This window comes from Pseudopodoces humilis, chromosome 7 (genome assembly GCF_049639895.1).
Source record: "Pseudopodoces humilis isolate 2021_Gansu_Grassland_sample_001 chromosome 7, ASM4963989v1, whole genome shotgun sequence".
Classification (NCBI taxonomy): Eukaryota; Metazoa; Chordata; class Aves; order Passeriformes; family Paridae; genus Pseudopodoces; species Pseudopodoces humilis.
The window spans coordinates 47,684,358-47,696,898 of record NC_142206.1 but is presented as its reverse complement, the minus strand read 5'-3'; the positions used below and the strand labels follow the sequence as shown (position 1 = coordinate 47,696,898).

Sequence of the window (12,541 nt, the reverse complement as noted above, 5' to 3'; positions counted from 1 at the left end):
TGATCTCTCTTAAAGTGATGACATCTGTGAGCTTTATTCTGCAGCTTTGGAAGCTTGTTGTACACCTACATCTGAAACCAGTGTTTTCCCTTTTCCTCCAGACAAACCCTTCAAAAATGGTATAAACTGCATGATGGCTGAATAGCAACATTTAACATTAGGCAAGAATCTGTGGCCTCTACCTAGAAACTGTGTCAACAGTCCATTGGCATGTCATGGACTGAAAACTTTTGGTCTAAAGCAACAGACCCTAACTTAGCACAGGAGTAAGTGCAGGTAACATTCCAGTAATGGGGTACTTCTTTTTTTTCTGTCAGCCTGGACACAGGAATATGCTTCACCCGAGCTCCAGAAAATACCAGTGAGCATTGAGTCAAACACTAGCACTCAAATTTCTGCCTTTAAAGAATCCTTGCTAGTCCTTACTGTAGCTATGAAAACTTTCAAATGTCAAGAGCACTGGAGCTTCAGGGGACCTTATGCAATTCTAAGTTGTACGCTTGCTTGTGGCAAAAGTGCCCTAACTCAACAGACTTCATTTTTCTGAGAGTTGCTGCAAGGGGTTACAAGGCACAGGAAGCTTTCGTGTGATGTCATTCCCTACCCTCCCAATCCCCTACAGCTGTCTTCTGAACCCCATCTGGGGAGCCCCTAAGTCATCTGTGGCCCTGAATTTTAAGCAGAGGAGGTAAGCCTCAATGGAAAAAAAGATGCTGTGTTCTTCACCTCAGAGAGATGGAGTGCTTTTGTATCTAAGCAACCTTCAAGTGGGCACAGAACAAGCTCAGTTCACCATATCTGCACTGGTCAGTGCAGTTTGTATGTCTTACTAATAGAATTTCATTTTACTGGCCTAAGGAGGCTTACTGGATTTCCTCACTAAACTAAAGGGGAGAATGCTGGTATGTTTTATGGAATTAAAAGAGCTGATGTGATACTAAATTCATAGTAGTATTTAGATGAGAATCAACTAGTTCCTAGTTACAAAACATTACAACACAAATGTCAAAGCATGTCTCCTTCACAAAGACTGGGATTATATGACATCCTCTGTTTTAACTGTTTTGAAATACTGAATTTGCTGGTTCAAACAACTTTGAGGCTAAATTAATGAAGGAGCTTAACAGGTTGCAGTGTTCTGTGTTAAAAAAAACACTTTAAGTCTCAAGTATGCAAGGCACTCATGGTTCTGTGAGGGAGAGGAGGCAATCCCATTATGCCCAGCAACTGGGGCATTGTCTGAAAGTGCAGTACCTTTTCTAGCTCCCAGGAGAGAGATCTGCAGTCATCATTTCCATTAAAGGATTTGAATGCCATTCACCCATGGCAGCCCATTTAATTCCCATTCACTCCACCTTAGGAAGTAATTTATACACAAGCTATTATGAGTATCATATTTTCTGATAAAATACCCAGTAGTCTGGCAGCTGGGACATCATGGGGCTTAATTTGTGGTGACTAGGTTAGCACTCAGCAGTGTGAACACCTGAGCAGTGGTTCTGGGCACACACACTAGTCAAATGGACCAGACATGGGCCTTGAGGACCAAGTTGAGCAGAAGTACCTTCTTATGGCTATAGCATGTTCTTTCTTCCCAGAAGAAAACTGCACCATAGGGGTATCTTTAAGGACAGCTAAGATAAGTCAGTTCTTAAAATTTAACTCCATTATAAAATTATTAAACTGCTTTTGTGCATTAGGTCATTTGTAGAAAAGTGGATGTCATCAAAGACTGTGACATAAAAAGTAGGATTTAAAAAAAAATAGTAAGAGAAACTAGAGAGTATCCTTTTAAGAGAACAATGGATGGACCAGGCAAGAGAAAATAAGGAGAGTTAATATGTATTCTGCACCAACTGAAACGTTTTGTTCCAGGGATAAGTCTTTTTTTGCAGTCCTACTTTGCTGCTGGAAGAAGCATGTCATAAAGAACACTTTTTATTGGAATTTAACTTTTGTCCAAGTGTGAAGGGCTGCAGCCTTGTTATGCTCTTCACTGGACCTGCTCCCCCATGGCAGAAGTGGAGGACAGGCTCAGTAGCACCTACAAATATGTGGCACATTCCTGAGATGGGAAGGGACTGTCAGGTGACAGTCAAGCAGCTAAAGAAACTAACACTGAGACTGCTCGAGTAATGTTCTGGAAGTCTGACAATGCTTTATCTTGTGACACAAATGAATACAAAGAAATCCAGGGTAACTGGCATACAGATGATCATTAATCACCCTTGTGTTACAGCTACTCACTTTGTTGGCAGAACATGAAAGCTCAGAACATTGCAAAACTTCAAGCTTGATTATCCCAGAAGTTTGTAGATGTCATTTTCTGTTACAGGCAGGTCTTTGGCGACTCAGATAATCAGCCTTGACAATACCTATAAATTTTCAGAATAATCAAGCTGAAAGTTATTTCACTACTTATTTTTTTAAAAATACTACAGTAAAAACCAATTTATCATTAATTTTTAGTCTCTCCTTTTATTTACCCTGTGGGTAAGATTTCACCTGTTGATGTTCCCCTGTTGCCAAAAATGCTGGAAGCACCAGCAGAGGTAACTTAGGTCTTCTGCTCCCATTGTCGAGTATTTGTATACACTATGTTAATAGTTCTCCACTGCTGCTTTCCACTTCAAGCTCAAATCCTTACACACACAGCATTTGCTTGAATTAGTTGCAAAGCACATGCCTGTCAACAGCTGTAAATCCAAAACTAGGCTTCTGATGGAAAAGTCTACGAACACGGGCCTTGGTTTTGCAAGTCCCCACCATGCCCAGCACATGCTCCCCATCCAGACTTGGGTCATCCCACCAGGCCTGCTAGTTTATTTGCCAAGGGTCACATGCTTGCATGACAGAAAATGAGGCAGTTCTTCCTATCATTTTCTATTTTTGACGCTTCCTCTTATGCTCTTGGCTCTTCAAATAATTCTATCTGCACACAATGTAATTATTGAGTTTAAAACTACAACATCAAGTTAAAAACAGTCCAGCCAGAGGTATCTGTCTTACACAAAAGTAAAGAAGCAAGGGGATTCAGTTTAATCCAGCAAGCCCCAAAATTACAGGCTACAAACAAGTAATTAGGGCACAGAGCATAAGAGGAAAACAAAAGATGAACTGAACATGCACACTGAGGGAAGGACATGAGCACAGGCTACAGCAACTGATGGCTAGCACTGCTGGCTGGCACTAAACATGCAAAAAAAAAAACCCCACTAAACCAAAAGCAAACAACAAAAATGAAAAGCTATTGATAAATATCTGCATTAATAGACTTGTGTTTATAAACATTGAAAAGTTTTTATTTTATAGATAAATAGCATGGTGATTTTAAAAGTTGAGAAAGAACACAACTTAAAAGCTCTGACTTCCCAAGATACTAACTACTTGTAAGAGTTTATAATTTACTCTTACACCAGTACACTAAGATGGCAGCTTCCTCCTTTTCATATTGCACTTAGAACTCAAACCTTCTTGCAAAGTCTACTTGTTTTCAGGTCCTAGCACCAATGCTGACAATTGAAACCAATGTCTCAAAATATCTCCAAGTACAAACAGAAAATTTAAGGTGTTGGAACTGCCATGCTTAAACACAGCAACACTGAAAATAGTGTTCTCTTTCGAAAGCAACAGAAAGACGACGCTCCAGGACTCCCTTAAAGCAGTCAGAAATGGATTAGCGTTTGTGATTAGGTATGGACAATCACATACAGTTGGAAGTTATAGTCAAGGAGTTTAGTTCATCATTCTTTTGAGCCTACTGCTTCTGAGAAGTGTATTTTGCACTGTTTTCATATTTGTTACTTCCATCATGGCTGAAAATTTGAGAATAAAAAAATACTTATTCTCAGAAAAAACAAAGACAGAAAGAAAGAAAGAACAGATTCAGTCTTACTCAAAATATGCTATTCCAAATAGCATTGAAAAACAGAGGTTGAAACTATGGCAAAGTAATCTCAGTGGAATTTCAGTATGACTGAAGAAATCTGCATTCATTACACGAATAAGAAGGTATCTTAATTCTTTGAATTTCTGGAAGAAACATGATTCGTATCTGTCTTACATCCTGTTTGTAGTATCCCCCAACCAGTTAAGCTTTCCCAAATTCAAAGTTTTTCCTAATATATCAGTTCTCCTGTAAACATGGTTTTGCATTATGTCTGGAGTGAAATAACAATGGTCATAAATTTCAGTTACTTGTAATTTTATCAAGCAAGATGATAGGAGAAGGGAACACAGAAGAATTTTTGTGCAGACTACAGGCCAATGCCAGCATAGGCTGCTTTTGATGTCATAGGAACAATTTAAAGCACCAAGCTCCAGGCCTGCGCAACTCCTCACTGCCTGCCTAATACAGTGTGGGACTGTTGTGTGACTGAAAACAAGTAGGCTACCACAGGAAAAAATGTACTTTTTCCCTTTAAAGGTTTGCACAAACTTTATTCTTTGCTTCCTGTTTTTGTATCTAAATTTATTTTTCAAAAATTCATTAAAAACAGCACTGATGTAGATAATTTAAAAAAAAAAAAAAAGCAAAGAATTGTGTTAAGTGCAGCTTTTATAATCACATTCTTAATTTCTTTTTTCCTTTTACATTTACCACAAAAGAAGTATCTCATTGATTTCACTCCAAAGGAAAGCATAGGAAATCACTTTTTTGTACAGAGGAATAAAGTTGTGGACCAGAAACGCGTTTCCCCACAGGACATTTCAGATGGAGAGTTGCAATTTTGCATCATTAAGGCAAAATGAGGAATACTTCCATCACATGTCACACAGGGTTCTCCACTCTGGCCACTTGATAGATCCATAATTAAAAACCTTTGTAGTTACTCGTTTGTTTTAAATAGAAAACAGTTACTCTCTTCATTGCTTATCAGTTTGAAAGAAAAGGCTCCTTCTGGCCTTCACTCAGAACTTCAGTCTTGTGATTAGATCAAGCATATGCAATTGCTTCAAATCAGCAACAGACACTCGAAGTTGAGCTAAGTGTCAATCAGTTGTAATCTACTGATCTGATTAGAGGCCTTCACAAATGTTTGATGACGATTGCAAATAACAGCCAAGCAGATAGGAATGATGCAATACCCAACAGTTTTGGGGTCCGCTCTTGTACAGGAGTAGAGGAACAAGAACATCTGTAAATATGGTATTAAAAATATTATCGTCCACAGCCAAAACGGCAAGGATAGCAGTCGTACTTTTAAGGAGTGTGTCCATGTGGTTCCTTCCTGTGGTTCCTTGGGGTGTTGCTGAATGTGCTCCAGTGCTAGTTTGTTGTAAGTCTCATTGATTTCAAAGACGTAATAAAAAGCTGCAGCACTTCCTAACAAGTACAGCCCCACACCAATCCAGCCCATCCTCTGGCGGAAGTTCATCATTCTCCATGCTCTGCACCTGAAACAAAAGGTGACATAAATGTTCAGTACAGTTTGCAAAAAGAGGGGACAGGTGAACCTTGGTTTTCACAAATTAATTTTCTGTAACTTTTCATTACACATTATTAAAACAGCATGCACATCAATTTCTGAAGACCTGATCATAGAAAATCATTACTATGCCAGCAACAGGTTAATGGCAACAATATAAGAAGTTCTACTGATGCCTCTGGATAGTTTAGGGTCTGCTGGCTACATTCAGGTACTCAGGGAACAAAACAGAAGTCATCAATTGGGCAAGTTCCTTACCCCATCTGCCCTCAATGTCTCTAGACATACAGTGGGGATAATATAAGATTTTCTATAAATACGTAAAGTTTTGAAAGTTCTTTGATGCCTGCAAGACAAACATGCTGCTAAACAGCTAGTAATGGTACCATGACTGCTTGCCTGTGCTGCAGCAACATCCAGTTGTATTAAGCTGTAGCTGAGTGCCCATTAATGAACCACAGAAAGGGATGTTTTCAATTTGAATGTGAGGTTCAAGGGTTAGGCTGTACTAAAGGTATGTACTTGCACACAGGAAGGTGGTATAGCCATGTTACTTGCTCCTAAATACATTCCCACTGTCCCTGTGCAGACACTTGCCACAGGCCTTCCAGAGGAACTTGAGCTGCACACCTGCACTGCTCAATGCCTCAGCACAAAACAAACCAGACACTCGCCATCAGGCACTCTTCAGAAAAAACACAAATTATCGGAGCCCCACAGACACTACTGGGCTCAGTTTGAGCTGCTTCAAATCTCCAGCTGGCTGAATGGGTCTAGGTGACTGGAAACACTCTTCAAACCAGTTACAAACACTCCAGCTGGAGTACCTCCACAGAAATCATCACTTCTTTCCCTCCAAACAGCCCTTGCACAGGGCAGGGAGAACCACTGCTTCTCTGTACCTGACTAGGGTTCTCTGAAAAAAAATGCTTTTTCAGAAGGGTAAAATCCTTCTATGTAGTGCTGTTTTAAGAAAATATACCAGGCCTTTAAAACACCAGACACAAGTGCTTACTGAAAAATTAATTATGCATAGAAAACAGTACAATTCATGGAAGCATTAGAGAATTTACCATAAATGATACAAAATCATTACACCATTCTAAATCACCTTAAGTCAGACTAATCTGCCAGTTTGGTTGGCAATCCTGAAAAATTTACTTCCTGATTTTACCTAACTGAGGGACATCCTCAACCCTGACATGACAGAATCTGATCAAGGCAGCTGTGGGGAAATTGTTCTGGCCCTCAGACTGCTGCATACACGGTGGCTAAAAAAGGCAGGCATACAGGGACGCAAATATCTGAAATGGAACAGTAAATACCTGAAAAGGAACAGTAAACACTTGAGAACGCTATTGCAGTCTTAAGATGCATCAATATAACTCAGCTGCTCGTTTCCCTTCATTACCCCCACAGTACGTTTAGTAGGACTACTGAAAAATTCGTGAGAGTAGCTGTTAATCCACAGGGTTAAAACTTGAACCCCAGGTCTGCGTTTACGCGCTAAATAAGCCTCTGGCTGTTTTTTTCAGCAGTTCGGCATATCCGAGGCTGGCTCACGAGTTGTCGCCTTCGAGGAAAACAAACCGTCACAAGGTATGTACATACTGAAAGCACAAACACTATCAAAACAGCAGTTTTAAGAAGCAGATTTAAGAAGGTAAACACCACCGCGTTTCAATCCTGTCCTTGAGCACTAGCCAGAAGAGAAGCCCTAGCTCCCGGTTATACTGAAAGAGGCTGAGGCAACAGTTTATTCATTGTTATTCCCCATTTTCAGACCCAACTCCAGCTTGCAGCTTGTGGGCACATCCACGATGGTTCTCAGACCCTTTCACCCACTGGGGCTCTCCTCCGGCGACCGCCCGCGCACACCTCTCGCCGGACACGCGCCCCGGGCGAGACGCTCTTCATCGCCACGGGTCTTTCTCGACGCCGGCAGCTCCTTACCTTCCTCCAGCGGAGAAGGAGGGAGCGGGAGGGCGGCGGCGGGCGGCCCGCTCCCCTCAGCCCGCGCCGCGGCGCCGGGAGGCGGCGAGACCCGCGGGCCCGCCCCGCTGCCCGCCCGCCGCCATGGCCCCCGCCGGCACCGGCACTTCCGGCACGGGGCAACGGCTGCCGGGGCGCGCGGCCGCATCCGGGGCGGGCGCCTTGGCTGGCCGCCATCTTGGCTCGGGCGCGCGCCCCTCTGTGGCCGGAGTGGCCTCGCCCAAAATGGCGGCGTGGCCCTGAGGCGGCGCTCGGCTCCTTCGCGGGGGTACAAAACTCTTGTGTTTTGGCGCAGATGTGGCGCGAGCTCGTCGAGGGAAGTAACAACAAAGATTACTGAGGAGTTACCATAGAGACCGAAACAGTCCAAGTCCAGCAAAAGGCAAACGTGTAGTCAAACCCCAGTATATGCTTATACATAAACAGGACCTAGTGGATTATTTCTATTAAATTAAATTATCAGGAGATATTATATGCTTATTATCCTATGGCAGCTAGGGCTGGGACCAGATGAACTTTAAGGCCCATAAGTTTCTATGATCTACTGGCAAAATGCTTTTAATGACGCTAAAAGATCATTTAAATTTACAGCAAAATTATACAGTCAGATGCGTGCTATTCAATGACGGGGATGATTTTGGGAGGATTTGTGTGTGCAGAACGTGTTTGCCTGAATTCAGGAACTGTCTGATGTGAATTTCTTGCCAGTTAAAGCTGAAACTGCATCGCGTTACATATGAAGTGAAACCTGTTACTAAATTGTATCCTAAAGTAATGAGTAAACTACAGTTTCTTACAGAGAAAACAGCAGTGGCCACAATTCACTGTCAGGCAGCTTTCCTTAAGGAGGAAAAAAAAAAGGATTTAAAAAGGAATACCCGATAAGAAACAAAATATGCTAAAGCAATGACTTTTTTTGTTTATGTATAAATACATAGGATCTTCTGCCACTTTTCTTGGGGATGCAGTAGGTGCATGTGACACAATATATAAGAATTGCTGCAAAATAAAATCTATGATGGCTTTTCCTGCTATGTTTCAATGAAAAGCATTAGAAGGTGGTGTTTTGGATTATAGTCAGGACAGCTGATGAAGAAATGCATGGAGCTGCAGTAATCTGTAGAGAAAAGGGACGCTGTTGAGAGCCCACAAGAGTCAGAAATACAAACCCCCTGTCACAGAGCAACTTCACCTTAAGTTGTACTGGTTTGGGTTTTGTTTTTTGGTTGGCGGGTTTTTTTTGTGGTTTTGTTGTTGTTGTTTTATTTTTGTTTTTGATTTGTTGTTGGTTAATTGGGGTTTATTTTTTTGGGTTGGGGGGGCTTGTTTGTGGGTCTTTTGTTTGGTTGGCTTGATTTGTTTTTTGGTTTTGGTTTTTGTTTTATTATTATTATTATTGTTATTGCTTTAATGCTCATTGAACTAAAGGCCCAAAAGTGACACCAGATGGCGCCTGGCACCACAGGCAGAGCCAGCCTGAGAAATACCCTGACTCCCAGGTCAGAGATTTTACACTTTAGTTGAATGATGATTTCATTATCTTTCTAAAGTTTAAATAAATCTCTTTACTAATTACACTAATTACACTAGTGTAGTTCTGATGACAGATGTAGATATGAATAGCTCCATACAGCTAATAACCCCTGGGACACTTCTCTTAACTAAATGCCATTCTTTCCATTCTTACAGGTGGTGAGGTCCCAGTTGATCTAAAAGTGAATAAAGCTCCTCTGTGGCTGACTGACCTTCCACTCAAGCATGGCTATGTTGCATTTTCTTATACTGAGGTTAGAGGTAATGATGAACCAGTTTATTTTAAACTACCCACCTAGATGTCAAAGGGTTTCTGTATGAATTAATATGTAACTGTGTGAATGTATGGCTTGGCAGTGGGTATGTGTGCTAAGTGTTAAGCCTGCTTTTGCACTTAAGATTCTGAAGAAAAATCAGGGAAATTTGGAACTTATTCCTACTTAAGAAGCCTGTCTTTTCACTGAATGGTTGGAGTTAAAAAGAGAGGATGGTTTAGGATTTAACCTGCTTGCAAACCAAGTAGGTTAAAAGACTCAACTAAGGGTCTTCTCTGATAAATTCAGTGTTATGCTTAATCTCTGCCATAGAATAGGAAGGGACAGAGCAAATAGCTCAGCTGAGGGTTTGTTGGTTTGTTAATTTTAGCAGCAGGTCTCTGACGGGGGAGGGAATAATACCAAAATGAGTAGAACAAGAAGCAACTGTTCTCAGCTTTAGACAAATTCCAGTCACAAGTGCTGGTAAAAATAAGGGGAAAGAACTCATAACTCTGCATTTTGAAATGAGAACATATACCTGGTGAGACTCAAAAGGGTGATATTCAGCTTGGGAAACCAATGAAGAAGATAGAATTCTGCTGAATCCAAGGGAAATAATATTTAGTGAACAGAATCAAAGAATTAGTAATGGGATTTTGTAGCATTATTTAAAAAAAAAAATATTTCACTTAGTTTTGACATGCAATGTATTTTTATAGAATTATTTGGTTTATTTTGGAGGTAAAAAGAAAAGCAATGGAGCAGCAAGAGTTGACTGCTCCACAGAGGGCAGGAGCCAAGCAAAATAACACAGATGATGGGCCAGAACCTCACTGTCCAAGCCCAGAGCCACAAGGCAAGCAGGGCACACTGGATTCTGACAGGAGTACAGAGCATCAGGCAAGGAGCAAGGCAGGTCTGAGGTCAAGCTGTGAAGGCAGCCCACAGGCTAGGGTCAGATCCAGTGAGAACTAGGGTCAGACATCACCTAGCAATTGCCATGAAGGTCCATACTGATGAGACAAGGCTGAAGTCAAGCTAAGAAAGCAGTCTGAAACTCCAGATCCAGATAAACATGGCACAGCCATGCCTGAACTGGGGACATATACTGATACAACACAGGTCAGGCATGAACTGAAAGAACAGGGCTTGGCTAAACTGGGGCTCCTGAGCCCATGGGGTCAGGTGAGGATTGTTGAGGCTATTAAGGCCTGTTAGGGTGCAGAGGATGCTGGCAAACTACATAGGACAAATGAGGGCTGACAAGAGGAATCAGAAGGGTTAGTTGTAATCTTTAAGTCAAACAAAGTTTTCATAACTCAGTATTAATAGGAAGTCTTTCCTAGGCTTAGATTCTGGCCAAAAGAGAAAAGCAAAGGTAGAATACCTGAGGTGATTACAAAACCAAAATTAGTTGGCTTTCCAAATGGAAGGCAGAAGCTAAAGGACAGAATGAATCTCATGTTCTTTTGGGTGGATCTTATGTTTATATTTAGCAGAGTTGTAGTAGGTTCTCACTGACAAGTAATCAAGAAGTGAAAATCTAATAACAGAGACATTTCTGTCAAGATGACATTTGCCTTCCACTTTGTAGGGCACTGATTTTTGATTCATCTAGAACATCATGTTCCTGGATCTTTTCCTTCTTAATCCTAACTCTAAACCAAACTCTTAGCTAGAAAACTAGGATCCATACAGACTGCATATATGTTGGGATTCCAAGGAGAAAACTGGCATAAATGAGGAGAATAGGGCAGGAGCACATGTGTTGTTCTTACGAAGATCATGCCTGACCTTAAGCAAAGAGAGTTAGACTAGTTTTAGGGCTAAGGTTCTGAGGAGTAAGGCATGAAGCAACAAAGCTTCTTGAAAATGCTCACTTGCCGGTTATGAAGAAGGACAACTGAAAGAAAGGAAGATTTATTCAGACACTTACAAGCTCACATCTCTTCCTTGTGCTCTAAAGGTAGGGCACAGAACAAACTGAAGAACCAGTGCTTTGGTTGGAGAAAGAAAACACACTTGGAAACCTAAGCCTCACATGGCATCTGCCCTCAGCTCCAGATGGACCAACTCTCCTTTGTGTCAAAAGTGGAGTTAATGCTGTGTTTATAAAGAAATACAGAAGGGAAAGGTTTTTAAGTGAATCTGAAGTAACGCATGAAAAAACTATGTTTGGGATGTTGGGAAAAGTGAATGCCTTTTTTTTTTTTGTCCAGAACAATGTTTATAGTACTTAAGTGAATTTTTATCAGTGAGTGCATAAATGCCCAGTGTTTTTGCAGCTTGTAGCAGTTTTATTTATTAGATATAATTACAGTGGGTTTCATAGAATCCTGTTGTGGTGTTATAAGTTGTTTTGATCAGTTTCTTATAATTTAGTGTGAGTCAAGAACATTAGTTTACTTCAATTCATATGTTTTATTTTATGTTTTATGAATCTTTGTGTTTTAGAACTTTTGTTTCTTTTGAAACTAAGGCTATAATCTTCTGATTCCCTTCTTTTCCTGGGTGGTTGTTTTGTCTATACATGTCAGAGAAAGTCTGCTGTCTTTCTTTGAACCTCTTTGTTGGAGACACCTGTTTTCTTATAGAGTGTAGCACATTCATTTGAGAGCATGCAAGAAACTTTTCTAGAGGATGGAAATGATATATTTTATTTCTTCTCACTTCAAATTGAAATAGTACATTTGTCTGGTTTGGCTACAGTGACCACATGATGCAGAACTATTCAGTGAGCTAAATGATGATATTTTCCACTTTTAACTTGCTTTGTATACTTTGAATTTTTGGGACCTTAAATTATCTTAATCTTTAATTCTCAGTTCCTGAAATTCTGCTTCTACTGTTTGTTTTTTAGCAGCAGCAACATCTGAGTTAAGCTTCAGACAAACACGTTATCCAGGTTCTTTGAATACCATCCATACTTTGTTCTTAATTGTAGAAATATTTATCATCTTTCTAACAAAATTTTTAATGTTTACAAACATTAAATAGTTATCTCATTCTCTCAAAAATCCACGGTAAACATCTGCCAAAGGAAGAATTACACACTACTATCCTTTATCAAAGTGCCTATAAAGAACTGAGTCTTTTATGAAGAGGGGCCTTGATATTTTAGGCTGAACTCTTAGTCTTCACTACAGAGCTGCTCCTCATTCATTAGTTACCTCTGAATGTACCTCTCATGGCTGCATTGGCTGCAGTAAAACAATTCTGGCGGGAAAGAGAGACAATCTTTGCTTTTACCTTCTTTTCAGCCAGCTACAAAGTGGCTTCAAAGCTGAGCAAGAACTGACAAAACATACTGAAAGGATATGGACAGAGGTG

At 40.6% G+C, this 12,541-nt stretch overlaps 1 protein-coding gene across 2 annotated transcripts; it reads right to left on the bottom strand.

The window, feature by feature from the left end:
* Positions 1-3,995: 3,995 nt before the first annotated feature.
* Positions 3,996-7,498, bottom strand: LYSET (lysosomal enzyme trafficking factor). Of its 2 annotated transcripts, none has more exons than XM_088057461.1 (2): positions 7,383-7,498; positions 3,996-5,397 (listed from the first exon to the last, which is right to left on the bottom strand). In XM_088057461.1, exon 2 carries the CDS (start codon positions 5,379-5,381, stop codon positions 4,986-4,988), a length of 396 nt encoding a protein of 131 aa, XP_087913587.1. In that variant the 5' UTR covers positions 5,382-5,397; positions 7,383-7,498; the 3' UTR covers positions 3,996-4,985. The 2 variants fall into 2 exon arrangements, with proteins under 2 accessions (XP_087913587.1, XP_087913588.1); XM_088057462.1 differs by lacking the exon at positions 7,383-7,498 and adding an exon at positions 6,755-7,274.
* Between the last annotated feature and the right edge of the window lie 5,043 nt (positions 7,499-12,541).